The sequence below is a fragment of the Actinia tenebrosa genome, unplaced genomic scaffold (genome assembly GCF_029948245.1).
Source record: "Actinia tenebrosa isolate PJP-AT-01 unplaced genomic scaffold, QUT_ActTen_1.0 PGA_scaffold4__44_contigs__length_22323623, whole genome shotgun sequence".
In the NCBI taxonomy this organism is placed as follows: Eukaryota; Metazoa; Cnidaria; class Anthozoa; order Actiniaria; family Actiniidae; genus Actinia; species Actinia tenebrosa.
In genome coordinates this window covers 14,743,307-14,771,113 of record NW_028292581.1, presented here as the reverse complement: position 1 = coordinate 14,771,113, position 27,807 = coordinate 14,743,307, and the positions used below count along the sequence as shown (strand labels likewise).

General features: G+C 38.9%; 4 protein-coding genes across 4 annotated transcripts; 3 read left to right on the top strand and 1 right to left on the bottom strand.

The window, feature by feature from the left end:
* The first annotated feature begins 5,207 nt into the window (after nt 1-5,207).
* Nucleotides 5,208-6,374, top strand: LOC148907184 (ATP-dependent helicase wrn-1-like). Its single transcript, XM_089036807.1, has one exon. It carries the CDS (start codon nt 5,208-5,210, stop codon nt 6,372-6,374), a length of 1,167 nt encoding a protein of 388 aa, XP_088892933.1.
* Nucleotides 6,375-6,522: 148 nt separating this feature from the next.
* On the top strand, nt 6,523-8,791 carry LOC116303344 (uncharacterized). The gene has a single exon (XM_031712878.2). It carries the CDS (start codon nt 6,578-6,580, stop codon nt 8,612-8,614), a length of 2,037 nt encoding a protein of 678 aa, XP_031568738.2. The 5' UTR covers nt 6,523-6,577; the 3' UTR covers nt 8,615-8,791.
* A 4,344-nt stretch (nt 8,792-13,135) lies between these two features.
* On the top strand, nt 13,136-17,684 carry LOC148907183 (BTB/POZ domain-containing protein 3-like). The gene is made up of 2 exons (XM_089036806.1): nt 13,136-14,479; nt 17,607-17,684. Exons 1-2 carry the CDS (start codon nt 13,136-13,138, stop codon nt 17,682-17,684), a joined length of 1,422 nt encoding a protein of 473 aa, XP_088892932.1.
* Nucleotides 15,829-27,776, bottom strand: LOC116289785 (uncharacterized). The gene is made up of 3 exons (XM_089036365.1): nt 26,781-27,776; nt 18,287-19,500; nt 15,829-17,892 (listed from the first exon to the last, which is right to left on the bottom strand). Exons 1-3 carry the CDS (start codon nt 27,618-27,620, stop codon nt 17,820-17,822), a joined length of 2,127 nt encoding a protein of 708 aa, XP_088892491.1. The 5' UTR covers nt 27,621-27,776; the 3' UTR covers nt 15,829-17,819.
* Nucleotides 27,777-27,807: the final 31 nt, after the last annotated feature.

The window sequence follows — 27,807 nt, the reverse complement described above, 5'->3', positions numbered from 1 at the left end:
ACCAATCAGAGCTCACCATTTGACAGTTTGCTGTCAAAATGTTTATCTAGACTAACTTGAAAAGCACCAGAGAGAAGAACGTGGGCTCTGTATCTTGTTCTATCCTAACTATCTCTGTGCTATTGTGGGTACAAGAATAAAGCAAATGTTAAAAGTAGTGTTGTAAACACAAGCGCTTCTTCTCCCGCCATTTTTTTAAATCTCGCGCTCTATGGTAATGTGATCTATCTAGCTTAAAATCACCTCAAATTACATAATGGAAACAAGCTGCACATTTATTCTAGTATAAGCTGGTATGTAAACAAACACCTAGAGGAATTTTAAACTACTAAAAATGTCCTAGTGGAAACGCACCCAACGTTTTGGACGATCGCAATGTATGATCTTTTTACAAGGACAAAGGAGCATTTGGACTCAAACGCCTGTATCGATAAAGTCACGATTTCGATTTGTCTCAAAATTTTGGCTTTTCCAATCAAAAATTGCAAGAAGTGTCACAAAAACATATGAAAGACAAAAGTTTAAAGTTACGAAATTTCAATAAAAGTTTTTTTTCGAGCAAATAAGGTGACTGCCTACTTTTGAAAAACAATTCAAACTTTTTTTAAAAGTTCGATTTTCCGAATTAAAATTAATTTAATGGTGATTCCAAATCTGGAACGGAAAATTGGGTGTCCAAAGCTCGTTTTCGAGATAATCAGCATTTAATGGAAGCCTACGCACGAGCTTTTGGAGCAAAACTTGCGCCACTGTCTTAGAAATATAAACTTTTTCTAAAATGTTGATTAACCTAAATTTTTAGGAGTTTTATTTCGAATGAGCTATTAAAAAATAGAGAGTCCAGTGCAAAATTTGAGGCTTACTGAAACGCGTATGGTTCTTGAATAATAACTTAGAATTTGTTCCATGATTATCTGTTAATTTTTTTTCCTGTATCGTATTTACACAATATATATTCATATCTAATATAAAAAGATACACTCATCTTTCATTATAGATCGATAATAATTATATTACATCCATAGTATTTTATATCTTTAATTATAAAATTACATCGAATAAGTATTTCTATCAATCTCTCAGTTATCAATAATACTTCTATATTTTTTCATTATCTGTTTGATCATATACTACTATATATGATTTGTTCTTTATTATCATTTATTACTCAATTATTATCTCAATTAATCTTAGGAGCTACTCAGCTCGATTAGTCTATCTATTCTGAGTAGCTACTACCCAAAGTACCTGTTTTAATATTATATTGTAAATAAATTTTGAAAATTTGGTAATAAAGCTACATCAGTCAGTCAGTCGGTCAGAATTTTCAGCGGTTTTTGATCGCGCGCAGATTGGGCATATTTGGGCTCAAATCGAACGTTCAAAATTAAGCAGCGGACAATTTGAATATCTAATTTTGGACTTTTTGATCTGCCTTTGATGCCTTGAATCGTACCATCAAGTGATACTGACCTTTCAATGAATCGAAGCAAGTACGGCGGAACATACTGATTTCCTTGTTATTTTCATGTATGAACATTTTCAAAGTGAGAACTTTTACCATGCGGATAAATATTGCCGCGCATATACAGTTCAGTTACTAGATGATAAATAAGAAAACATAAAAAGGCGATTTCGTTTTTGCTAAACAATTCATGATATTATATAAGATTAAATAACAAATAATAACAATCAAGGAGTATTTTTAGGGAAAACAAAAACTTATATATTCCCTAATACAGCGACAACAGTAATGATTTTTTGTCTGTGCACGTTATTATAACAATAGATAAAGTCGAACAAAAATCTAGAACACTGGTTTCCCAACCATTCCAATCCATTAACTATGTCAAACAGAAAGTTGATTTAGTACTTTCTATTACAAATTCCAGATGTTTATAGCTGCTCCCCCAACCAAAATGAGGCAAAAGAGGAAAGGAAAGTCTGCGGGGGAAGCTTTTTTTTCTTCGCTGGTCAAGTTTGAAGACATAATCAGTTGTGCTAAGTGGCTGAACCACTTTATTCCTCCTAGCTACAACAACAAACCACAACTGAAAAAAACTTGCCGTCGGTTTCACATCTTTCCTTCAGGCCACATTCCAGGTGCATTCAGAGAACCACAGATTCCCAAAGGGCTGTGGCAATATGACGGGACCACACATAGTAAGTAAATCTTAATTATAGTCGTGCAAAAGGAAAACGTTTCCCTTTTTTAAAACGAGCAGTTTTGTCAAAATAAAAAAAGGAACGAAAAGAGGTATAAGAGTTTCAGCTCATGATAATAAGTAAAACAAGAAATACGGCATTAGATATGAAATAGCATGTTTTATATAAATATTTGTATGGGGAAATGCGCTGGATGGCAAAAGCTTACCAGCCAACACTTTTACAAATACTTAATGAAACGAACACTGTCAACACATCAAATTGTCTCACCAAACAAATAACTTTAAAATTGTAGCTACGAAAAACCTTTTTTTAATAAAGACATAATTTCTATCCTTGTAAATATATTTTATCAAAATACGATATCGTGACGACTGTATAAATAGTTTAATATTCATGAGTCTGAGATGGGTCTGGAAATCAAATACAGTGAATAGCAAAGGCTGAATTAAATCTCGAGTATCCGCAATAAAATGTGGCTTATTTAAAATATAATAGTATTACAGCTGGAGTTAAATTATGGATTTAATATTATTAAAAAATACAGTTATAAATAATTTTTATTATTCTTTTTTAGGGAAGTCTGACAAGGCACATCAAAATTTTTGCGAGCATCGAAGATTAAAGGCTGGAGGGGATACTTCACAAAACAGTTCTGGTGAAATGGACCCCAAAGAGGTAACAATTGAAGATATGCCTTTTGCACAAAATATGTTCTGCAAAATTGTAAAAGGAAAGTATCGAACCTTTAAAGTTGCAGTAAAGCAGTTCCTGCCGAGTATTTCAGTTCGCGATAGAAAAAAAATTAAGGCGGAGGCAAATATTATGTTGGGCTTAGAGCATTCTAATGTCATCAAATTCTTTGGATTTCTTCCGCTGCGTTGCGCTATTGTGACAGAATATGTCGAGAAAGTCATTACCATTGATTCGGAACAGGTTATAGTAAATGATGTGCGTGGACTTCTGGACAACGTCGATGATGATTATGATTGGGAAATAAGGGGAAGATTGGCGTTGGATAGTGCAAAAGGATTGGAGTACTTGCATCGAAATGATATGATTCATGCCGACGTTAAAGCTGCAAATTTCTTTCTGGGTGGTGGAACGTCTTCTAATTTTATCGTTAAATTAGGTGACTTCGGAGAATCCATAAGGCTCTCAAAAATAAGAACACTAGCATCATCATCATCATCAGTCAACACCAGTGGGAACAATAAACAAGATCAGAGGAGATTGGCTGGAACTCTACCATTTATCGCCCCTGAAATTATTAAAATGGGCGCTAAACCATCAAAACAAAGCGATATATATAGTTTTGTGATGTACTTAATGGAATTGTTGGTTCCATCACGTGTGCATCCCTGGAGTGAAGATTGTCAGTCACCAGATTTGGTTCCGACTTTTGTTCGAGATGGTAAAAGACCTTCTCTACCACAGGCGTCTGATAGTTGTCAGGAAATTAACTTATTTACAGAAGCAATTAAAAATGGCTGGCAATTTGAGCCCAATGAACGTGCAAGTTTAAATGACATACTCCACACCTTCCAGAAATTTGCAGAAATAATCCCGCCTTGTGATGATAAAGTCTCCGATAATCCCAGATTTAATTATAATCAGTGGGCACAAGAGCATGATGGCATCCAAGTCGAAATACTACATTTAGAGAGCCACCAAGGTAGTGTTGTGGATATGGCTGGTGAGGTAACCAGTTCCGTCTTCAGTGCCAACGAAGGTCAATTGCCAGAGGATTTACTGATGGATCTGGAGAAAGCAGTTGGCATTCTTGACGGAACAAATGCTTGCCAATTTTACAGCGCATATTTTGCAGCAGCAATGTTGACCAAAGACGAAAACTTCGTCAATGATCCATTGGCACTTAAGAGTTATATTGATGATTTGATCATTGACATTCCAAAGAAAGTAAACTCTCACCGAAACATAACTCAACACGTGCTCCTTGATGAAGCCCTTGCAATTTTAACAAAATCAGGCGTTATGAACACTAATTTTGAATTAACTGAGTTATTCTCGTTGCAAGCTGAAATTACAGAAGAAGAAGGTTTACTTCAAATGCAAAAATCCTTGATGGAATTTACTACAGCATCGATTACAAAGGCCGTCGCTGTTTACACTTGTCCTCCCGTTTCGTTTTCGCTGTGTTCATACAAAATAGGAGATAAGTGGATTTTTGTAATAATTGATTCACACAGAATACAACGCTGCGTTGGGGGAAACGATTCTGGAATAGTCATGTTGGTTTCGTACCCTGGCGAAAGTAATGAATTAGCAATGGCAAAGGTCAGCAGGTGGATAAAAGAAAGAATATTGACAAGTACCAGTAAAGGTTTGCAGAGTTTAATTCTGATGAAACCAAAAGAGAATACACCTTCTGAAGTCATATTGGTGGATGACTTTGACGACATTATGGACATAACTGATGAGCAGCTTCTCAACTCTGCAAATGATGAGGATGAAGAGGTTTCCGAATTACAGTTACATGACGATATTTTAACGCACATTACTGATGAAGAAATGATTGGTTCTGTAGCTCCCAAAATGCAGATGGCAGGTGTTCAAAAAGAAAAAGATTGCTATTTATTGCCAGACGACCTCCCTGAATTGGATGAAGCAAAGGAGTTGCTTTGGAAAGGCCACTTAACAAAGTTTGGGTATTCAAAGTTTAAAGCCTTTCCAGGTTACAGCCATTCATGCGATTGAGAGTGGCCATGACGTCATTGTTCTTCAACCCACTGGAACTGGTAAAAGTTTATGTTTCCAAGTGCCATCATTAATATCCAAGAACAAGATGACCAGTCGTCGTAAGTCCAACCTTGTCTTTAATTCAAAGTCAGGTAACAGAACTACAGCAAAATGGTATCGCAGCTGTTCCTCTGGGTCGTAGCGCCGGACAAAACGCCAAATCAAATGAGGAACTGGTGTTTCACGACGCTGAAGTTGAAAAACCATCTTTAGTTTATACGACTCCGGAGCACTTCAATAAAATGATGCCTCACTTTAAGCGAATTGACGGTTCTATCAAAATGATTGTTTTGGACGAAGTGCATAAAGTTTTCGATCGTCAATCAAATTTCAGAGAATGCTACAACTCACTAGTGTTTTTGAAGGACCGTTTACCTGGTGTTCCTATAATGGCATTGACAGCTACCCTAGATGAACAACATTTACATACGCTATGCACAGATTATTTAACTTCTCCTGTTCTCATAAAAGGGAGCGTGGATCGAGAAAACATTAAACTAAGTGTGCTCAACTACAAAACTGTAAGCGATAAAAAGAAGAAGAAGGAAGGTGCAAGCACAATATGGAAACCAGTGTCAGAAATTTTGAAACGTTTAATCGGAGAAAGCTATGCAATTATTTATATGGATTTTACTAATGAGGTCAAAGAATTGGTATACTCTCTTCAAAGCGAAATGGGTTTGGACGCTAAATCCTTTTATAGTAAAGGTTTGTCGTTGGAAAACAAAAGCAAGATAACTGATGAGTTTAACAAACAAACTTTTCAAGTTTTGTGTGCTACAGAGTCCTACGAGGTAGGAGTACATAATCCTCATGTTGATTTTGTCGCAAGAATTGGTTGCATGCGCAACATGAATGTTTTTTTACAAGAAATTGGCAGATCAGGGAGATCAAAGGAAAATACTGGCCTAGGTTTAGTTTTTATCAATGAGCATAAAGATGACCAGCGTCTAGGATATTGGTTAAAGGGATGCAGCGAAGAAGATGGAACAAAGATTAAAATGGAATATCAAGCTTGTTGGAAGTGGATTTATTGTGTTTATACAGGCGAATGCCTGAGAAAAGGAATAATGGAACATTATAACGACACAAACTATTCTTCCGATATTGAACCTGCAGACTGTTGTCTGTGTTGCGAATTGAATACTAAGAGTGATTTCGATATCCAAAATCCACTTTCTCTACTTTTGAAAGCAATAACTGAATTGGAGAAAGCTCTTAAAAAAAACGGACATGGTGTTTCGGAGAGGAAAATCATTTCTTGGCTGAAAGGAGCAAAACAAGATTGGCTTGTCGAAGAGACAATTCAAAGATCTATAGAAACTTCGCAAAACCTACTCAATCGGCCAAGAGGTAGATGGCAAGCAATGGTCCAGTGGTGCTTGGGAAAATCTTCTTCGACAATCAGTGAAACTGGGATACGTGGAAATAAATTTCCAAACTTTTGAGCTCAAAGTGAATGGAAAGGCTATTGTTAGGACATTTCGAAATTATAAAGTTTCTATAAACGGTGTTGAATTGATAAAAAATCCTAAAAGCATTATGGTTATGAGTCCATTTATTTCAATAATAAATTAGCGATAACGAGAAGATAATGAAGAACAGGAAAAGTTCAGGAAGAAATTGCCATTTTCTCCCTAAAATAAAGAAGATGCTGAACGAAGACGAAGCGTGGAAGCCTTTACAAAATAAAGAAGAGTACGAATTTCCCGGATTCTTCCAGCAGGACGTTTTGTACTACTGTGAAGACTACACACAGAAAACGTTTGCTGCAAAAAACAGGTCCCACTTCATGTACGATGACAACCAGCTGTCCAGATCATCGAGCCAAACGCAACAACATGTGGTTAAATTGAATGGAATCGAAACAAAATTAAACATAAGACGTGCAGCTTGCGAAGGAGTAAAAGTTTGCTCAGGCTGTGAATCATCATCATACACTGTTTCCAAAAGGCAAAGGATAAATAGGTGCTCGACGCACAAAAATTCTGTTCCTTTGAAACAAACTGGTCATTGTCCGGTACAATTCCTTTATATGTGGCCAGAAGTCGATGGTGATAAAAGAAGGTGGGTGGGAACAATAAATAAGCACAACCATAACAAGCCTGCGCCTCACAAGATCTCATCTCATGTGCAAGAGGACATTCAGACATCTGCACTTAATAATATAAGAAGCACAGCAAAAGATCTGTCGAAGGGACTCGGGATGGGCTACACTCCATTTGAAAAAAGTATTGCCGCAGCAAACATTGACAGAGTCAGACGAGAAAGAAGACTTGCGATTGGCAGTGTTCTTAATCAAGGAAAGAAAAACAGTGGCAGTGCAATTACAACAATAATTGATTTTGAAAAGATCCGACAGAAAGTAGAACAGAACCAAGACGGAGACAGCCAACCATTAACGCAGAAGATCAACTCCTTGATGGGTAGTTATCAAATGGAAGGTAGCGAATATTTATTTACTCCAAATTACAAGTACGCCTTTTTTATGGCGCCATTCCAAGCAGAGCAGCTAGCCAGCGCTTCTTATATTTTTGTTGATATCACATATACAGGGAATGAATCTTTTCCTTATTTACTCAATGTCGTCTCTTTGAACGAAAAAACATTGCTATACAATGCCGTTGGAAGAGTACTGTGCAACAAACAAGATGGCGTGGCATATGGAACGGCATTCAAAGAGCTTTTTGCATACGTTACAAAAAAATATCCCGACTTCAAGAATGGTAACACCCTTGACGTCATTCTTGTTGATTTTGATGACGCACAGGCCAATGGCTTGAAAGAGGCACTGGGGCAAGAAAAAGCAGAGAAGGTTTTGAGAGGATGTCAAGTGCATTGGACGCGTTCTTTGCAAAGAGTAGCGAAGCTGGTAACAAAGTCAAAAGAGCAGCAACGAGTTTTCCTTTATCTTGGAAATAGAATTCCTAATGAAACAGATAAAAACGACGTGAAGATACTTTTTAAGCTCCTGTCAGGTCAATTAAATCTCTCAGAAGGCAGCAATTTTTTAACAGAAGATATGAATGACATAGTCCAAACATTCGACACACAGGGGTGGAAAAGATTGAAGAGTTGGTCCGAATGGTGGTGTCGACCAAATCATCTTGCAATGTTTACCAAATCCCATACCTTGTTAAATGAAAGTGAATGGGACACTGCGCCAAGGACAACCAATGCTGTGGAGTCCATCAACCGACAGTCAATCCATGACAAAGGGTGTGTATTGTTTGCACTTCTAGAAAACATTTACACGGAAGACAGAGGTCACGCTGCCAAGATTGTTGCCATGGAAAACAATGTCACACTTTCGTATGCAAGTAGTGAAGAGAGTAGGAGGAAAAAGAAGAACGATAAACGAAAAAGAAAGCGTTCGAGTCTGACGAATGGTAGCAAAGATAACGATGTTCCTCCAGATAAGAGAAGAAACATCGAAAAAGATACGAGAGCAACCCCTAAAAAAAGAGGTAGATCCCTCATCGGAACTAAAGTTTCAGTTGAATATCAGGAAATGAATGGAGGGGTAATGAAATACATGGGTTGGTTTGATGGAACCATTGCAGCATTTAACCGTCGAGATGGCTATTTCATAGAATTCCAAGACAGCGAAAAAGATGGCAAAGTAATAAAAGGCTGGACAGAGTGGTTGGGAGATATTGAAAGTAATGATGTAAAGCTCTTATCATGAACCAAGTATATGTAACAATTTAATATACAGTTACAGAAGCGTATCTAAAATCTACAAGTGAAATTATTATTTATTGTCCAAGACACTTGTGCTCATCAACAAAGCCACACCTATCCTCTACTCTAAAAGAGAACGAATCTACTTCACCAAGTAAACCTTATTTATTATTATTTATTGTCCAAGACACACCTCTTCATCAACCAAGCCACGCCTATCTTCTACTCTACAAGAGAACGAATCTACTTCACCAAGTGAACCTTATTTATTATTATTTATTGTCCAAGACACTTGTGCTCATCAACCAAGCCACGCCTATCCTCTACTCTACAAGAGAACGAATCTACTTTACCAAGTGAACCTTATTTATTATTATTTATTGTCCAAGACACTCGTGTTCACCAAATTAAGAGCTTAAAATATGCTAAGCCCAACTATTATGTATCGACATGCCTCTGCCTTTTATTTAATTCTATCGGTAAATACTCATTTATATTTGCTTCATCTACATATGGTATGGTCCTATACGTTTACTGGCTCTGGTCATTGGTCTCTTTAGAAGTGCCGATTTTGCCTTTGGAAATGTAGATGTACGTTTTGGAGCTTTATATATTTTATTAGTTTTGTTTGTATATAGCATCGTAATATTGTAGCAATCTAGTTGATAATTGATCCTTTAAATCCTAAATTTAACTTGACTGATTCCATGCACAAGTCGTAGTTTTCGGTCCTTTGTGGGTTGTGCCCTTTTTAGCGATAACCAATGTTTTGCGAAGGTTTTGTGATCACAATTCTGAAATGTATTTTGTAAATGTCTGAAGCTGAAAAATGCTTATTGTAATACTATACAGTGTTTCTTTCTGTCTTGGTATGCAGACAAAATATTATGAAATAGCTTTATACAGGGGAGTATGAAATATACTATTTGGCAATATTGTAGCTAGTAAACTCTTGAAAGAGCAGCGGCTAAATTCTGCTAAGAAAAAGTTCAGATAATATAACAATGGGGGAAATGAAGTGATTTATCCTCAAAAACCTGATTTTTCTAAAGACCCCCCTTTAGAACTTAACTTAATTCTGAAAGCCCCCTCAAAACACCATTGTCAATTTTGTTAGAGCTTCCTCTTTCATATCCCAAAACATTTCAGTACCTCCCCCCTCCACCCGGCATATGAAATGAACTTTATCTAAAAAGCTCTTCTTGTTAGGCAATGACAAGGATTTGTAATAAGCGAGCACTTCTATTGAATGTCAGTATAAATGTTCTAGCTCTAGATTTTAAAAAACCTCACCCCAGGCTGCTCTCTTCGCTGTTCAGCATTACGTTCATCACGATCGTCACACATCAGCCTCTGCCACGCCAAATGCTTGAATAATGCTTGGTTTATGTATGGCGTGAAAAATGACGTGCTGTACGAAAGTAGACTTTGTACCCCCCTCAAAAAAATCCCTAGATGCTGCGCCCTTAATTCTATATGGTCAATCTGTATGGATTGAAAGGTTGATTTTTCGACGAATATAATTAAAGCGAAAAAAATAAGTTAATGTAAATAATTAAATTAACTCATCTATTAGTCTATTTTTGCTTTGCTTCACGCGTTAGAAGTGTCTTTCATATTTAAGAGAGCGAGCTGAAAAAGAGTAGCCTGGGACGAGCCTAAATAAAATAAATAAACCGTTTTCAATAATTTATGATTTATTGATGAAAGCTTTATATATACGTCATTGACAAACCTATGAACTTTTTTATGATTAATGATAGCTAATTTAATAAAAGAACAGTTATTATGAATGATACTGGTTTGTGTTACTGATTGAGTCGTATTATTTATTTAAGTATTATTTGTTCGTGGGATTACAATAACTTTATAGCCTTACACTTCCAGTACTTCCCCTTTACATCGATATTTTAAATGGGTGAGATATCAAGGGGGATTGGCATAATAAGCAAATAGAGAACAATCGTTTTATGCAGCAACAACAGGGTGGGTGGTTCAGAAAATGATATTTCCCCCAGCATTCTGTTTTTAGAAAATCGTACTTACATAAACCTCTGTTACATCATTTGCATAGGGAAAACACGTCCTCAGGTAAAATTCGTTATTAAAGACTTGCACGAGTGATGTTTTGAATTTACCGTGGTGGTATTAGCGTATTAGATATCCTGCAAAGTCGGTAGTTACAAGCTTCTCGCTAAAGTTTGGTTGCTCCGCTGACGTCAAAATACACAGTCAGTGCCTCTTATGCCTTTGATGGTGTTGCATAAATTCCGTTATATAGTGTTTAGTATATAACAGAATTTAAGCGAGTAGTTAGTTGCATAAATTCCGTTATATAGTGTTTAGTATATAACAGAATTTAAGCGAGTAGTTAGTTGCATAAATTCCGTTATATAGTGTTTAGTATATAACAGAATTTAAGCGAGTAGTTAGTTGCATAAATTCCGTTATATAGTCTATAGTATATAACAGAATTTAAGCGAGTAGTTAGTTGCATAAATTCCGTTATATAGTCTATAGTATATAACAGAATTTAAGCGAGTAGTTAGTTGCATAAATTCCGTTATATAGTGTTTAGTATATAACAGAATTTAAGCGAGTAGTTAGTTGCATAAATTCCGTTATATAGTGTTTAGTATATAACAGAATTTAAGCGAGTAGTTAGTTGCATAAATTCCGTTATATAGTTTATAGTATATAACAGAATTTAAGCGAGTAGTTAGTTGCATAAATTCCGTTATATAGTATGTAGTATATAACAGAATTTAAGCGAGTAGTTAGTTGCATAAATTCCGTTATATAGTGTTTAGTATATAACAGAATTTAAGCGAGTAGTTAGTTGCATAAATTCCGTTATATAGTTTATAGTATATAACAGAATTTAAGCGAGTAGTTAGTTGCATAAATTCCGTTATATAGTCTATAGTATATAACAGAATTTAAGCGAGTAGTTAGTTGCATAAATTCCGTTATATAGTCTATAGTATATAACAGAATTTAAGCGAGTAGTTAGTTGCATAAATTCCGTTATATAGTCTATAGTATATAACAGAATTGAAGCGAGTAGTTAGTTGCATAAATTCCGTTATATAGCGTTTGATATATAACAGAATTTAAGCGAGTAGCTAGTTGCATAAATTCCGTTATATAGTGTTTAGTATATAACAGAATTGAAGCGAGTAGTTAGTTGCATAAATCCCGTTATATAGCGTTTAGTATATAACAGAATTTAAGCGAGTAGTTAGTTGCATAAATTCCGTTTTATATAATAGTTAGGAATATACAAAAGCAATTGTTAGCATAAAAAATTCTGTTATATAGAAGGTACATATTGCATAGTATGCGAATATAAAGCCTTCCGGGGAGGAGGGGAATAGGAGAATGAGGGTCTCTCCTTTTCTCAGCTCCAGTTTCAAGTTCCCTGTTGCTCAGGATTACCCCTAGTTCTGCCTTTTGTGCAGAATATTCATGTGTTCCAGTCAAGGTCCGTGGAATTTCAAAATGTTTGTATTGTTTAAGTTCTGCATTCTTTACTTTACCGTTAGTATTTGGAAATATTTGAACACTGATACGAGGCTAACCCCAAGTAAATGAGTCTGTAATCAAGGAACACGTGACAGCGAAAATACAGTGATTTGTATGGGATAATTATATATTTAAATGGTCATACCTCAGCTGATAGTGACCAACTCTCGTCAAAATTGGTATGCAAACGTCTTTTATTTTGATTGTCTATAGAAATTAGAGATCGAAAATAATTCAAAATTTATGTTTTCGTGACGTCACACTTGAGTACTCTATTTTATTGTCTGTACGGCATTCCTGCTGCTTACCCTTCCATCGCACATAGCTCAAGGGAGCACGTTAAAATTTTGATTGTGTTGGTTTATCTTCGATTTTATCGCACGTATTCTAAGATATGACAGGCGTTCCTTGTAGTTCTTGTTTACGTGCGCGCGCTACACTTCATGGCAGGCGTTCCTTGCTTTAGTCGGGCTAGCGAATTTACTCCGAAAACCGACGAATATTTTGCGAGGAGCGTAGCGTCATTCCCTTCCTTACACGATCGTATACAAGCCATTCGGATCGGCCGAAACCAAAACACTACGAGGAACGCCTGTCACATGATGGATTGCGCGCGCTAGATAGATCAACCAAGAACAATGACTTTCCTTACACAAACAAAATTTTAATGTGCTCCTTACATAGCTGATAAATATTCAACTTGCAGTGGCTTGCTCGATCAGCTAACTTCCGGAGGATAACAAACAAGATTGAATATTTGGAAACCGGCATAAACTACGACGTACGTACTGAAAGTGTGCTTTACAAATTTGAGCTGAGGTAAAATGGAAACTACAACTTGCGAACTGAACTGTCTTCCTTGAAAGAACGTAATTTGTATGCCTTCTACAATTCGTTGTTCTGTGACGTGGAGTTCACTGTATTGGACTCGAACGGAGAGCAAGTCACCCTAAAGGCCCACAAGTACGTCCTGGCTATCGGTAGTCCTGTCTTTGAGGCCATGTTCTACGGGGAATTAGCAGAGATTGGACCAACTATCGATCTACCAGACTGCACCAAGGAAGGACTACAAGAAATGCTTCATTATGTGTATTCAGACGAGGTCAACCTTACGGGAAGCAATGTCATGGATGTTCTATATGCTGCCCAAAAGTACATGATGCCCTTTCTAGAAAACAAATGTAGCGAGTATATTCAGAAAGAACTCAGACCAGAAGATGTCTTTATCGTTTTACCGCAAGCCCAACAAATGAAAAACGAAAAGGCCGAACTGTGTTGCTGGAATGTTATTGACTTTGAAGCCGAAAGAGCCGTGACGTCTGAGCCGTTTCTCGATATTTCTCGTGAGTTGCTGATCCAAGTGCTTGCCAGAGAGACCCTTCATGTTGAAGAAATTGAACTTTTTAAAGCAGTTGACAAGTGGGCTTCAAACCAGATTAAAGACGAGAAGCTAAAGCACGACGGCGCTACTAAACGAGAAGTGCTTGGAGAGGAAGTTATTCGGCTGGTAAGGTTTCCAATCATGTCACACCATGAGTTTGCACAATTCGTCATCGATAGCAATATTTTGGTCCTCGCCGAGACGAACGAATTTATAAAGGTCCTTGGCTCTGCAACGACATCAGAAGCAGTGTTTACTGCTAAGAAAAGAGATGGACAATGGAATGAAAAGTGGTCTCCAAATAGATTTCGAAGCATTAAGGGAAATGGTAATGAGGAAGTGATGAACAAAGGGGTTCAACGACATTGCATTCAAATTCAAGTCAACAAACCCGTCTATCTGGCTGGTGTTACATTATTTGGTGCTCAATTTCAAGTGCCTAAAATCAAACTAACAATTGCTAAGGGAATGAAGGGTCACGTGTACAACGCAGGTACTAACAACTTCGGCGTCATTCCTAGCTGTGACACTAGGAAAACGCTTCCTATGGGCTTTGCGTTTGGGTCATCTACACCGCCTAGTATGAGAATACAAGAGAATACAAGGGCATTAATATTTGGACAGGGGAGTACCATTTCAGGTCTTCCCTCCCCTCCCTCACCTGTTTTCAAACATACCTACGCCGAGCTCACATTTGATGGTACTGCAGTGTTAATAGATGGTTCATATCATGGATTTAAGCTGTTGTTTGAGGGACTTCCCAATCACTCCCCCGTGCCCTTAGAGCCAAATGAATGGTACTTTATTCAAGCAGAACTCAGTGGACAGTGTTCCTCGTTTGCTGGCAGCGAAGGTCAAGATGCTGTGAAATGTGATGATATCACTATCAAGTTTAAGAATGCTGACCAAAATTCCACCACAGTACAAACAGGCCAGTTTCCTTCATTACTTCTTAAAAGAAAAGTACAATTATTATCCCAGGAACCGCGGAGTGTAATAGACCAGTTTCAAGTTCCAAATTAGAGTGGTTTTCATAGAACCCGTGAAATAAAATTTAGCCGATTTTAAAACTTTTATTAACGCATAATAGCGGTTATTAGCAAGACAATTGACGTATTGATGGGTTGCAAGCATTCCCAAGAGAGTTAAAACACAAAAACATGGCGGCCATTGTGGTACCGTTAACAATGGATGCTAAGGAGAAATCTTTTTTTAAATGGTACCAACATGGCCGCGATGACGTAACGTAAAAACGAAGAATTCAGTAGAAGTTTAGAGTGATTTTCATTAACCCTTGAAACAAAGTGTACTAATTAGAGTGTACTAGTCACAAAAAGATGGTAGAAAACAAAAGAAATATTGTGAGGCAGTAGTTAATATATATGCAAGAATTTTGTTTGGCTTAGAAAGCTTGACACTAGCCGTTTCGTAACAGTGTAAAAATAACGCTAGTTATATTGCATACGAAATTAAAATACTTATCATCACAATCAGCAGAAATACTTTTTGGTGCTCCGCGTCAACAAATAAACAAGCTTCAGAGCGCACAGAACTTGAGCAAAAAGACTAATATATCGCACTAAAATACAAGAACGTATAGAGCGTTTTCACGTGACGTCACAGCGGCCATTATGGGGTACCAAAACAATACATTTTCTATCCTCCGGGATTTGAACTCTATTTTTATGCAAATACTTTGCAGAAAGTTACTATTGTTTATGGCTACCTTCTGACGTGAGTGAAAACGCTCTAACCTCGTTCCCAGGGCCCTCTCACGCAGAGGAGAAAAGACCTTAGCGTTGGCTGGTCACGTGACAAATCCGACACCCAGCATATTCGCGCACTTGATATTTTTCTCTTATTCTCTCTATTTCATCATACACACCGAACGCATAATTTATTACTAATAAATTAAATATAACAACTCGAAAAACGGTTGAGTATTCAACAGTATTTCGTCGTGTGGAATTTGCTTTAAAGGGGCACTTGGATGAAAACGCCCCGGTTTTTGAAAGTCCGAATAATTGAAGTATTCGAGGATAATATGACTCAAATATAATTATGAAAATCAGATTAGTGAAAATTTTAGCCTGGGAGCCACTTGCAGTTGAGATATTTTGGGGAAAAAGCGAAAAGAACAATAGGGTTGAGTAAATGACGTCATTTACTCACAATTTAGATGCTGAATAAAATTGATAATTTTTTTACGCCACTTTTAACTGTGAAGGAAACATGTTGCTTGGCTACTATCTGGGCCATATAGATACGTTTAAACAAGTTTCAAGTCATTATGAAACTAAAATTGACTCATCAACCTTTAAATAATTTTATATTTTCCTTAGCTAAGGAAAAACATTACACTCTAGGTAAGCTGGGCATTGTTCTAGGCCAGAGTGGATGCCTCATACCTCATCAATAACAATACATAGGGTAGAATATTATACTATTTCGGGTATCGCGTTCGTGGATTGCATTACGTTTACAAAATAAGTCGCATAAGTATGGCGGTGCAAGCCCGTTCACACACTCATCTCACATCTCACATCTCACAAAGAGCAGGTGTAATGTGATCAAATTTCTTAGTATTTGTGGTGATTCTACAAGCAAAATTCTGTACTGCCTGGAGTTCCTTAATGTTTCTTTATTTATCACAGCTTTTCCCATGAGGGCCGGGAGACGACAACAGCATTTTGCCAATTACAGTGGGCCCTTGTAGAGTTTAGCACGTCACCAGCGTCTTCAGTGGTTCTTTTACGTCCGCCTATACAGGGTTATATAGTGAAGACAGACGGGGCTTACGGTTTTAAGTCCTTGTCCGAGAAGACTTGGTGGTCTAACCATTTGCAGGTGTAATAGACCCTTCGGCTTTCGGTAATGTTTTCCCATTTCAGACCACGTGTCATTCCCTTGAGAATAAGATTATTTGTTTTGAGCTGTATCCATATTTATGTGTCTTCTCATGTGCAACCGAGCGCAAACCTTAAACAAAGAAATGATATTCTAGGGAATGACATGTGGTCTGAAATGGGAAAACACTACGTCAGAGCAAAAGAGGTCTATTACAAACGCAGCACCTTCTCCTCAGTTATTTTAAGATCCTAAGTGTTGACCTTCCGCACAACAGACCGACGCTCTTACCAACTAAGCTAGCCGGGTGGCGGTCCAGTTCTGGTACTAATCACTTGATCAGTTTCTACGAGATACAGTTCGTGTTTTTTCATTAAATTCAAAATTTATTTAGATATGCATTATGGGTGGTCACTTGATTTTCACGTCATTTCTATTTTCGCATCAATTTAATTTCGCCATTTTTCGAAAATCGCGAAAGTAAAGTGTCGCGAAAATTTCATTTAATAAGTGTAAGGTAGTCGAGGAAGACATCGCTACAATTTACCTAAAGAACAGCTTGAGTTAACAAATAAAACATGCTCCGTTCAATAATAAAGCACGCTGGTAGTGAAGTAAGCAGGAAGAAGAGTAAGATGAACACTTTTTGTGTTGAGTTTTATTATGTAGTTTTTGTTTTTTTTCAGTATTAAATTCATTTACGCAAAAAGAAAGACGGTTGCAGGATCAAGCAGCACTTTGCGTGCGCAGATGGCGTCAGCACTGTGGTCTGTTCACTAATAAAAGCACAGTTTTCGACCAATCAGCGCGCGCGTACTATCCTAAATATTCTATAAGGTGATTTGGTGACTATGCTTTATAGGGTTTGTGACTAATTTAATCGAAATAAGTATATGACTTCGAGTTTGTTACGACGGTTCTCATCAAAAATATTTTTGTGAGCCCGTGATTTGTCGAGACGACTGCATGTTTCACCAACGAGTTTGTCATGGCTTTTCTCAAATGGTAAGTCTATTCTTTTGATAATCTCGCTTATACTCAGCCATCTACGGATTTTAACCCTCACTGTAGGTAGTCTTTGCTACAATGACTGTACTGAACGTAATTTTAATACTTAAAAAATTTCGTCCTTGCTCACAATACCAGCGATGAAACTTTTGCTTCTGTTTTTTCCCCATTTAATTTATTGTTTTCCGAACATTTAAAAGAACATTAACTTCATATTTTCTTATTTGAAATCTAGCCTGAACTCAAACTCCACCTGAACAATGAATTTGACCTCGAACTCAAACTTGGTGCAAAGAAATCTTATATCGTATAGAACGGTCTGAACCCAGGTGAATGAATCTTAAGATGACTTCCGCTCAGGTTGTCGAAACGTCAGTCCCATCAAACAGTCCTTCTCAGGATTACATCTACCCGGATGATCATCATACTTCGATAAACGAATCTTATATCATCGTGGACTTTTTTTCTTCTTTTGTGAACATGTCTTCTTGTGCTCCTTCCAGTCCGCTGCTTGACATTCACTAAATGAAAGAAATATATCAAAGTACATTTAAAATCAAACTGTGAAACTTTTAAAAATGAATAGAATGTGAAGGCTTCGATACTTTGGCTGGCAATTACATGTAAACCTCCCCCACCCCCCACCCCCGATATCCCCCAGTTCATTGAAGAATTAAAGAACTTAAACAAATTGACAAGACCTCGGGCACAGTTTTTCCCTATTCGGACCTCCTTGCCGGTAAATAACATAAACATTATTTATTTTTGATACTCATAAGAAGAACACTAGACTTGCTTGCAATTAGCATATGGTACGTGTAATGGGGGGTCTATTCGGGAAAACATCAAGGAGCTCTGCTTCCTGAAAAAAAAAAACACCGAATCATATCAATTCATGTTTTTTAATTCCATTACCTTCCACAATATGAAGCTTTGTGACATGGACATGGCTTCAACGTTAACGTCTCAGTTTCTTTTCGAGGGCACTTTTTGTTACTGCATTTCTTCTTAATTTTCTTTGGAATTGGAAATATATCAAGCAATTCCAATGCTTTCTTAGAACCAACATCAACAGGCTCCATAAAAGGCAATCGTTTTTCTTCAGCATCTTCGCCTCTTTCTTTCCACTTCATGGCTTCCTGTATGTCTTTCTCGATGACATATATAGTTGCCAAATGATAGTGACAGTTGGGATACTTCTTGTCACATTCAGGTGCTTCTTGTAGATATTCCATGAACAACTGCTTGGCTTTCTGTCTGAGCTGTTGGTCTGTCAATGTTAGGTAGTCTCCTTTGGGTATTCTCTGGTTTTTGGGCGGCTCAAATGATTCTAGTAATTCTTCATCAGCACTGCGTTGCTGATCTTTGACATCGTTTGCGGCCATGTTCGTCAAACAATAAGCTAGTCCCATTTTTGCTTCATAGTAACTGGGACAACAATGCAGTGATTGCTGAAAGGCTTCGGCTCCCTCTCTAAAGCAATCAGTAATAACATAAAGAGATCCTAGGAAGTAATACAGCACATGCAACCAGCTGCTGTATTCTTCTTCAAAGTTGTATGGATCTTCTTTGGGTGGCTTGCCTGGCTCAGCTTTCTCGATCAGCAGAATAAGATTTTTCAAAGACATGCTTTTCTTGAAATCTAATTTATAGCTTTCTAAACTAAGTTTTTGTTCTGTTGGATAGAGTTTGAATAATAAAAGTAAGCCCTCAAAAAAATAGGGGTTAACTCGTAGTTGCTCACGAATCAAACCAAAAACCATGTGTTTACGCATTGTTAATTCAGGAAATGACTGTATGATAGAGTTTTCATAAAGAATCCCTTGAGCAATCAGTTTTATTCCTTTGGGATCTTTAAAGCTGCTGGTTTGAAGTTTATCCACTCCTTTTTTCACAAGTTGAAAGGCTTTAAGGTAGTGCTGTGCTGTTGGTGAGTCTGGGAACTGAGTGAATGTACCCTCCGTGAAGAGAGTCAGATTCTTTATATTGAAAGGATGCATTTCTTCCTTTTTCATCTGCATTCTCTTGATGTCGAAATATTGTTTAATAGTGCTCTCTTTATTATCAGGTTCACCTGTCTCTGGCTGTGTAGTGTCTTCTACATTTTGGTCCTCTAACTTCTTGAGTGTCTATAAAAAAATTAGACTGTTTTCAGTACTGCTATTCTATCTCATTAAATATTCATCAGACATCCTGATGACGTCATTAGTATTATTTAAGAGATCATTAAATATTCAAGTATGTCACTTGGCGTGAACCCTACTGGAGAAAGAAATCCATTTATCAAGTAGTTCGTTCACCCAGCAGCGTTTCACTATGACTTCTCCGGCTGAGATTATTGAAGAATTGAATCCAACCGATGTGGTTGTTAGTGTGGCTGATCCACCAACTTCCTCTACCACGTCTCAAGTGCCTTTAAACGTCTCGGCAGCTTTGGCCGTACCGGGGATAGAAGATTCGGTGGTTACGGTGTCTTCGGCGGGAGCGCCACGTTCTTCTGTGGGAAAGTCTTTAAACCAAACCGAAACTCAGCAGGTTTCGGAGGTATGTTTTGCCGAGCTGCACTTAGTTTTATCTTTGTCAGTGTATATCTCAGTTTTGACACGGTCATACGCGTATGTTCATCAGTAGCTACTCCCTGGCCATGTGCTGTCTTATGTTTAATTTTAATAATATCTTTGGGTTTCACCTTAGCTATTTCTAGTATGGTTGTGTTTTATATTTATGGGTTTTATATTTATTGGAATGTTTTACGCTATACGTTTAGGTCACAAGGGTTGGTTATTTAAGTTTTAGTCCTATTTGCATGTTTAATTGTTTCGTTGTTTTCGTTCTATTGTTTTGCTACATATGGTGTGCTTCTTGCGTGCATATCTTGTCTCGCTTGGTTATTGTTCTATTTTATGCTGTGCATCGTTAGTTTTATAAAATATTGGGATTAATTGGTTGTGCGGACCAGTACCCGATACGGGTCACAAATTTAGTGATAAATAGCTTTACACACAGTTTTTGTCCCGAAAGGTCGGGTAGAGGTTATATAATAAAATAATTAAAAAAAAAAAAAAAAAAAAAAAACAAGGCCTGGACCCGGAAGGCCGGGTAGAATCAACTTAAGAGGCCGCTAACCCGAAAGGTCGGGTAGAGATTAAGTTAACGAAAGGACTGAACCCGAGAGGTCGGGTATGAGTTAAATGTAGTTGGCACATTGAGAGGGAAAAATAACTTGGCAAAGAGTCTCAAATGTAAAGTAATAGTTCTTTCTTGATCCTCTGCTATAGATAGAGAAATTAAGGAAAGAACTTGAGGAGATGAAGAAAAAAGCGGGTGTTAACACGGTAGATGGGGCGATAAGTTCTCTACAGGCTTTGGTGGGTCGCCCAACGGCTTTATTCGATGCTTACGCCGCGATAGCGGCTTTGGAAGAGGTTGTCTATAAGGCACAGAAGCTAAATGACGAGAGGGCTACAAAATTTAATATCATCTTGCGAAAGTGTCGCCCACTTGTGGTAGAGTCGTCTTTACAACCAATCTTGACTACGTTGGTAGCAAGTAAAGAAGAAGCGGAAATAGCTAAGACGATCGATAAGGCTATAAGGCTTCAAAACCCGACTCAGGTAGCTCAAGTACCAGTTTCTGTTCTGACACCGCCATTCCGCTTTCCCGCTGCTGGGCGAACGACTAGGGCTACAGCACCGTATACCCGTCGTAACCGAGGAGGTGTTTTGTCTGTAACGCGGATGGGCACATTGCACGATTTTGTCCCACTAATTCACTTAATGTAAAGCGCCGCTAGGTGGCACTAGGTTCGAATTGATTTGTGAGAACGGACTTTGCGAGGAAATGGATGATCGAATGAAATAATGCGTATATTACTTTACTGCATAAACAAGTTGCATCAGATATTTTGTTTTGTTTTGTTCTTTGTTTTATTTTACTTGGTTTTGTTTTAACTCGGGAAAAGGACCTCCCGCAAGCGTATTGCCCATTAGGGCATGCCCTTGAGCCCGCTTTAGCGAGCTGTGTGGTGGTCGCCTTTTTCCTGGGCTTGGGTTAAAATTTCACCTTACTCTCGTTTTACGATCTTATTTACAGTTGGCAATAGTTTTCAACCCCTTGTGTGTAGAGGGAACAGCCCACGATAAAGAGATTAGATGGGTCCAAGCGGATGGAAGCCCAAGTTCAGGAAGGGTGACTAGCACTTCCAGTGCGGTGCTCGCTGACATAGACCGAGTGATAAGTGGGGAAAAAGCGGATTTCGGCATGCTTCAGTTTCGTGACCCTGAAAGCTTCAGGGCGGGGGAGATTCATAGGCATATCCCGATGTGGGGAAAAATCTTGGAGAACAACCCAGTAGGTGACCAGATCCTACGATGGCTCCAAAATGGAGTGAACGTTAAAGATTTTATACAACCATTTAAGGGAATTTTTAAAGGCATCAAGTGCGACTCGCCATCGCCCCCTAGACAAATGTTCAAAAATCATCGATCTTGTGACCGATTTCAAGAATTTATCTCGATAACTCTCGCTGATCGCATCCGTTCAGGCGCTGTTCGGACTTGGGGCGAGGTTGGGAAGGTCGATCCCCCTTGGCTGGTCTTACCTTTAACGGTCGAACCTAATAAGCCTCGTTTGTGCGTGGACGCAAGATTCCTAAACTTGTGGATGAGGGATACGCCTTTCAAGCTCGACACCCTGGTGTCAGTCCCCCAGTTTGCGTACCCTGGGTCATACCTTTCGAAGATAGATGACAAATCGGGGTATGATCATGTTCTTCTGTCAGAGGACTCCCAACAGTACTTTGGGGTCGAGTGGAAGGGGTGGTGGCTTGTTGGAACCACACTCCCGTTCGGTTGGAAAAACTCTCCGTTCGTCTACCAGTCCATTGGTCTAAGTTCAACCACATTCCTCCGGGAAAGAGGCATCACCTCTTGCCTATACATCGATGACCGGTTGTTAGGCGAAATCTATAGTGAGGAGGGAAGATGGTCTCGCAGTTTGGAGATAAGAGATGATGACTTTAGCCGGGAAGCGGCGGTGGCGGCGTTGTACGTGACTTGCGCAGTGTTGTTAGGTTTAGGCTATTTTCTTGGCCTTAAGAAGTGCATACTTTTACCCACTGTCAAAATTCAATTTCTCGGAATGATCATTGATACACAGGCGCAAGCATTCTCAGTCCCACGAGATAAGCGTGTTAAGTTTGCAGAGTTACGAGAGGCCATCTTATCGTGCAAAGAGTCGACGTCTCTGAAATCTATACAAAGACTTATGGGAAAATGCTCATCGTTTTCTTTGGCATTCCCCGGGGCTAGATTTTACATTAGAGAAATGGCTGCGTCCATCGGGAAGGCAAATCGTGGCTCAGAGGTGACTTTATCAAGGGATCTAAGGAAGGAGATAGAATTCTGGCGATTCTTAGACTCCTGGAACAGGTTCATCCCTTGGAGACAAGAGAGACATGTGTCGCTAAGGATGTCAACTGATGCTTCCTCTTTCCGCTGGGCTGCAACATTGCATCTTGCCGGAGCAAGGATTTGCGCAAGGAGCATATTAATGTGAAGGAATTTTACGCTGTGTTGCAAGCGATTAGGTCTCTTCCCGACTCAGTCACTGACTGCAGGGTAGATGTGAATGTCGACAACCAGGTGACCCTAAATATCTGGCAGGGACGTGGCCCCAAGTCACTCAAGTTAACAGAGGTGGCTCGCCAACTGTTTCACGCGACCACGGAAAGAAACTTATCACTCCATATGGTTTACGTTCCTTCAGGTGCTAACCCGGCTGATTATTTCTCCCGTCATCTTTCACGCTTAGATGCTATGCTTTCCCCATGCTGTGCAGCGGGCGTTTGGAGGGCCAGAGGGTCATAATCTGGATTTAATGTCACTTGACTCCAACGTTCAGAAAGATTATCAGGGCACACCGTTGCGTCATTTTACGCCATTCCCAACGCCCCTTTCAGGAGGGGTGAATGTTTTCACCCAGGATCTCACAATTTGCGACGGAGAACGAGTAAATGCGTACGTTTTCCCGCCTTTTTCGCTAGTCGGTCCTTTATTGCGACTGATACGGTCTTCTAAGGCTACGGTTACGATGGTGGTGCCAAAGCTCTCACCTTTACCCATATGGTGGCCTGTAATTAATTCAATGTCCAGGGGAAAGCTGAAGTTAGCACAGAAAGGTAGCCTAGATACTGTACTATTTCCTTCTAAACAGGGTTTTCAGCTACAAAGACTTCAAACCGAGCTTTGGGTGTTCCGCGTAGGGCCATGCTAATTTATGCCCTCCCTTTCATTTAGGCCCTTCCTCTGGTTCCACGATTATTCGTTCCAGCGGTCTCCTGCCCTGAATGCAGCTACCCCAATGACAGGGACTTTCATTTCTGCCAGAGGTGTGGATATAGACGGCGAGTACAGATAGTGAACCGTCGGCAATGCCTAAAAGCAACTATTAACTGGGAGGAGATTCTTCGAAGGAAAGAAGCCTTAGTTGAAAGGGCAAGTTCTACCCCTTACTCTAGACAGAAGACAGCCCTGGAGGCCGAATTTTCGGCATTCTTAGGACAGGCAGTCCCTCCGACAAATTTAACTTCTGCGACACCGGATGATATCATTAATTTTTTAATTTGGAAAGATACTTTTGGCAAAACTGTGGTGCATAAAGATATCTGCTCACATTTTGGCGACAAACGCGACTCATCTTGCGCATGCCCAAGAAGGTTAGCTTTTACCACGGTTGATACTTTAATTGGCAAACTCCGCTCGATCTTTAATCAACTGGGCAGAAATTGTGATGAATCTACTCTGCCTGGTTATGGGAATCCTGCGTCAGATGTAAAGGTCAAGAAATACCTTTCGCTGGTTCGGGAGGAGCAGTTACAGGCAAGAACACTACCCTCGCAAGCGCAACCACTATTTCTCAGCGATTTAGCCGCAATCGCAAGGAAAATTCTGGAACATCTTAAAAGAGAATCGAATACGTCAAGTCAGTTGTATATTTATGCTCGGGATCAAGCTTTCTTTAAAGTACAGTTTTTTGCTGGTGACAGAGCGGGGGATTTGGGTCGGACGAAGTCCAAAGAATTGTTGTATTCCCCTGGTAAAGAGATGTTGCTGTTTAATCACATGATAACAAAATCGCTGCGGGACGGAAGTTCTAATCTATTTGCTCTTAAGAGGTATAAGGACCCCGGTCTTTGTCCGGTTGTCGCTCTCGAAGTTTATATGAAGATGTGCGCCTATTTAAAGATCCCCATAAGACTGGGTTATTTGTTCAGGCCGACTAGTCCATCTGGAGAGGTTTTACCGGCCCCTTTCGACTCTTCTGCTGCTCAGGCTAGACTTTCCACCTATGTCAGAGGCATGAAGGAAACATTTAAAGGCCGTCATGCTACATTACACGGATTACGAAGTGGATGCGCTATATCGTTGGCTTTGTCGGGAGCGGACATGCAGGCGATAATGGGTCATGTCGGCTGGAAAACGATTACCACGGCGCAACATTATGTTAAACTCCAACAAGTCATGTCCACTGATGGAGTCGGTGATATCTTGTCGAGATTGCCTGAAAACTTGAGTGACGCTTATAGCGCTAGGAATGCAATGCAAGGGTTTACTCAAGCGCTTTAAGTTAATGAGCATAAGTTTTGGGTAGATATGTTTACAGCATTGTAAGGGCTAATTCACTAGCTCGATCTATGTCGTAGGTGCAAATTAGAAAATGTGGCCATCCCCTCTAGTGGCCAATATAAGCGCTTGTCAGAGGTCTGGGTTAGTTTTCGTTGCATCTGTATAACTTTATTTTGGGGATGAGTTTGGGAAAACATTGGGTGATATAAGTAGAAGATATAAGGCTGGGGGAATTATTGGTGATAAGGTTGGGTAGGTGTTCTATGATAAAAGGTTTGGCATTTCGATCGATTGTGCTATGACCGAGATATATGATTTGTGATATGTGAACAAAGGTTATTATCGAGACAACGAGGACAGGGGTGACTCTCCATATCTTAATTAATGTTAATGAGTAAGCAGGATGGATTATGTACTATTCTATCTCATTAAATATTCATCAGACATCCTGATGACGTCATTAGTATTATTTAAGAGATCATTAAATATTCAAGTATGTCACTTGGCGTGAACCCTACTGGAGAAAGAAATCCCCCTCCCACCCACCCTTCCTGCTTACTCTTAGGTTTATCCCTGCGAGTTTGTTGCTCGTCAGGGATGACTCTCCAAATCTTAATTAATGTTAATGAGTAAGCAGGATGGATTATGTACAATTCTCACTATTCTGCAAATTCAGGCATTCCAATTTCCATTTCAAAATTCCATTTTTGTTGCAGTCAATCAAAAATAACCAGTTGGTACCTTATATATTTTTGACTGTCGGCAGCAAAAAACAAAAACAATTCATAACAATATGCAGAATATTGACTCGATTTGTAATAAAATAACATTAGACCATTAAATGGTTAATAAATTTATCAATAGGAAGTTTGCATGATGGCGTCATTTGACTCCCACTACCATAATGCTTCGCGAATTTTCTTTCTTATTCAAATTTGTATTTCCCTATGAGAATAGTAAGACAATTGGTGCTAATTAACTGAATAAAAGAAAGTGTGCAAGGGAGTCTGGTAGAGGTCAATGACGCCATCATGCAAACGTCCTATTTTATATACTAAAAGATCATATTAATATTTTAAAATAAATAAATAAACAAACAAGCAAACAAACAAATACATATAGGAAGGTAGGTAGATAGGTAGGTAGGTAGGTGGGTAGGTGGGTAGGTGGGTAGGTAGGTAGGTGGGTAGGAGGGTAGGTAGGTAGGTGGGTAGGTGAGTAGGAGGGTAGGTGGGTAGATGGGTAAGTAGGTATCATAGGTAGGTGGGTAGTTGGGTAGGAGAGTAGGTGGATAGGTGGGTAGGAGGGAAGGTGGGTAGGTGGGTGGGTGGCTTTGATTGGCAGTTGTTGAAATACTAGTCAACAAACAATAATACTACATAAGACATCAAACGACCTCAAACTTCGTAGGTTGAACTACAGTATACTACAGTGTTATGGTATTAAAATTTTTGAGTTTAAGGCATCTGAAAGAAGAGAGAAAAGTAAAGGATACTCTTTCCAGCAGGAAACATGGCTTATTGGAACAAACCACACATAGCCCATTAACGTGAATCCAAAAAGATGTAAGGGCATTTTCTGATTGATGATCTAGGATATATATTTTAGTATCTGAGACTATTAAAGTCCCTCTTTTAACTCCTAACTCAGTCACCCTCTGTCTTGTACACACAGGTAGTGAAAACACTTGACTCAAAACACTGGTGAAAAGACTTTTGGAAAGAAAAGAGGGACTGTTAACAGTCTAAGCTAGGATATAATTATAAATGCCTTTAGTAGCAAACCTGTTTAGCTTCTTGTTCACCATTTTTTGCAGCTTTTCCTAACCATCGCTTTGCTTTGTCCAAGTCCTTTGGATGTCCAGACTCACCAGTCAGGTAAGCAAGACCAAGGTCTTTCTGAGCTTCAGGGTCACCAAGCTCAGCAGCCTTCTTCAGGTAATACAGTGCTTTTACTGGCTGAGGTTCTCCTTCAGGACAGTCACCATCCAAGTAATTTTGATAAAGCATTTTCAAGGCTTTAAACTTTGAACCTACATGCATTTGTCTCAGCATTCCTGTTAAAAGCCCTGTGAGCCTGAGAAAAGGGCTGTCTTCTTGCTCGTCGTTGTGTGGTTCTTCTCCAGCTGCACGTCTGTACCACTTGAAAGCTTCTTCTATATCCCTTTGAACAACCCCTTCTGTACCACATCTATATGACTCTGCTAAATTTAACTGAGCTAATGTGTCGTCAAGTCGAGCAGCTTGTAGGAAAAGTTCAAATGCTCTACGCTGATGGGGAACCGTTTCTTTTCGAAAATGTATAGTAGCAAGGGTATTTAAATTCATAAAACGACATTCCCAATCCCCATTTTTTATAGCAGTTTCATACCAATGAATTGCAGTGTCGGAATCTTTCTCGATGTTCAGCTCTGGTACACCATCTTTATAAATCGAAGCCAAATCAACCTGTGTTTGCCAGTCCTCACTAAGTTTCGCTTTTTCTTTCAGGATTTCGACTGAACCGTACTTGGATAAAATTTGCTCTTTCAAATTAAAGTTCATGTCCAAGTCACGACCAGTAAACGAATTCAAAGTCTTTTTACCGAATTCTGAAATTCCTGTCTCCTCATAACGAAATGCCATGTCAATTGGAGTTACAAATAAAAAAGACTTACAGGTTTAATACTTCTCTACTAGTAGATAGAGGGAGATTATTAACTATGCTAACATGCATGAAGGGGCATAAATGATGTATTTCGAACTTCTTGGAATTCTGAAACACACTCGTTTCCTTTGCCATGAAGATACTTCATTTGAAATTTCACTAGTA

Excerpts from the sequence above, each read along its gene's own strand:
- LOC148907184 (XM_089036807.1), top strand. The coding sequence starts at position 5,208 with ATGATTGTTTTGGACGAAGTGCATAAAGTTTTCGATCGTCAATCAAAT.
- LOC148907183 (XM_089036806.1), top strand. The coding sequence starts at position 13,136 with ATGTTCTACGGGGAATTAGCAGAGATTGGACCAACTATCGATCTACCA. Across the intron at positions 14,480-17,606 it reads CATTACTTCTTAAAAGAAAA|CCTGAACTCAAACTCCACCT; the intron begins GTACAATTATTA and ends TTTGAAATCTAG.
- LOC116289785 (XM_089036365.1), bottom strand. The coding sequence starts at position 27,620 with ATGGCATTTCGTTATGAGGAGACAGGAATTTCAGAATTCGGTAAAAAG. Across the intron at positions 19,501-26,780 it reads GTGAACAAGAAGCTAAACAG|ACACTCAAGAAGTTAGAGGA; the intron begins GTTTGCTACTAA and ends ATTTTTTTATAG. Across the intron at positions 17,893-18,286 it reads AAAGCTTCATATTGTGGAAG|TGAATGTCAAGCAGCGGACT; the intron begins GTAATGGAATTA and ends TCTTTCATTTAG.
- LOC116303344 (XM_031712878.2), top strand. The coding sequence starts at position 6,578 with ATGCTGAACGAAGACGAAGCGTGGAAGCCTTTACAAAATAAAGAAGAG.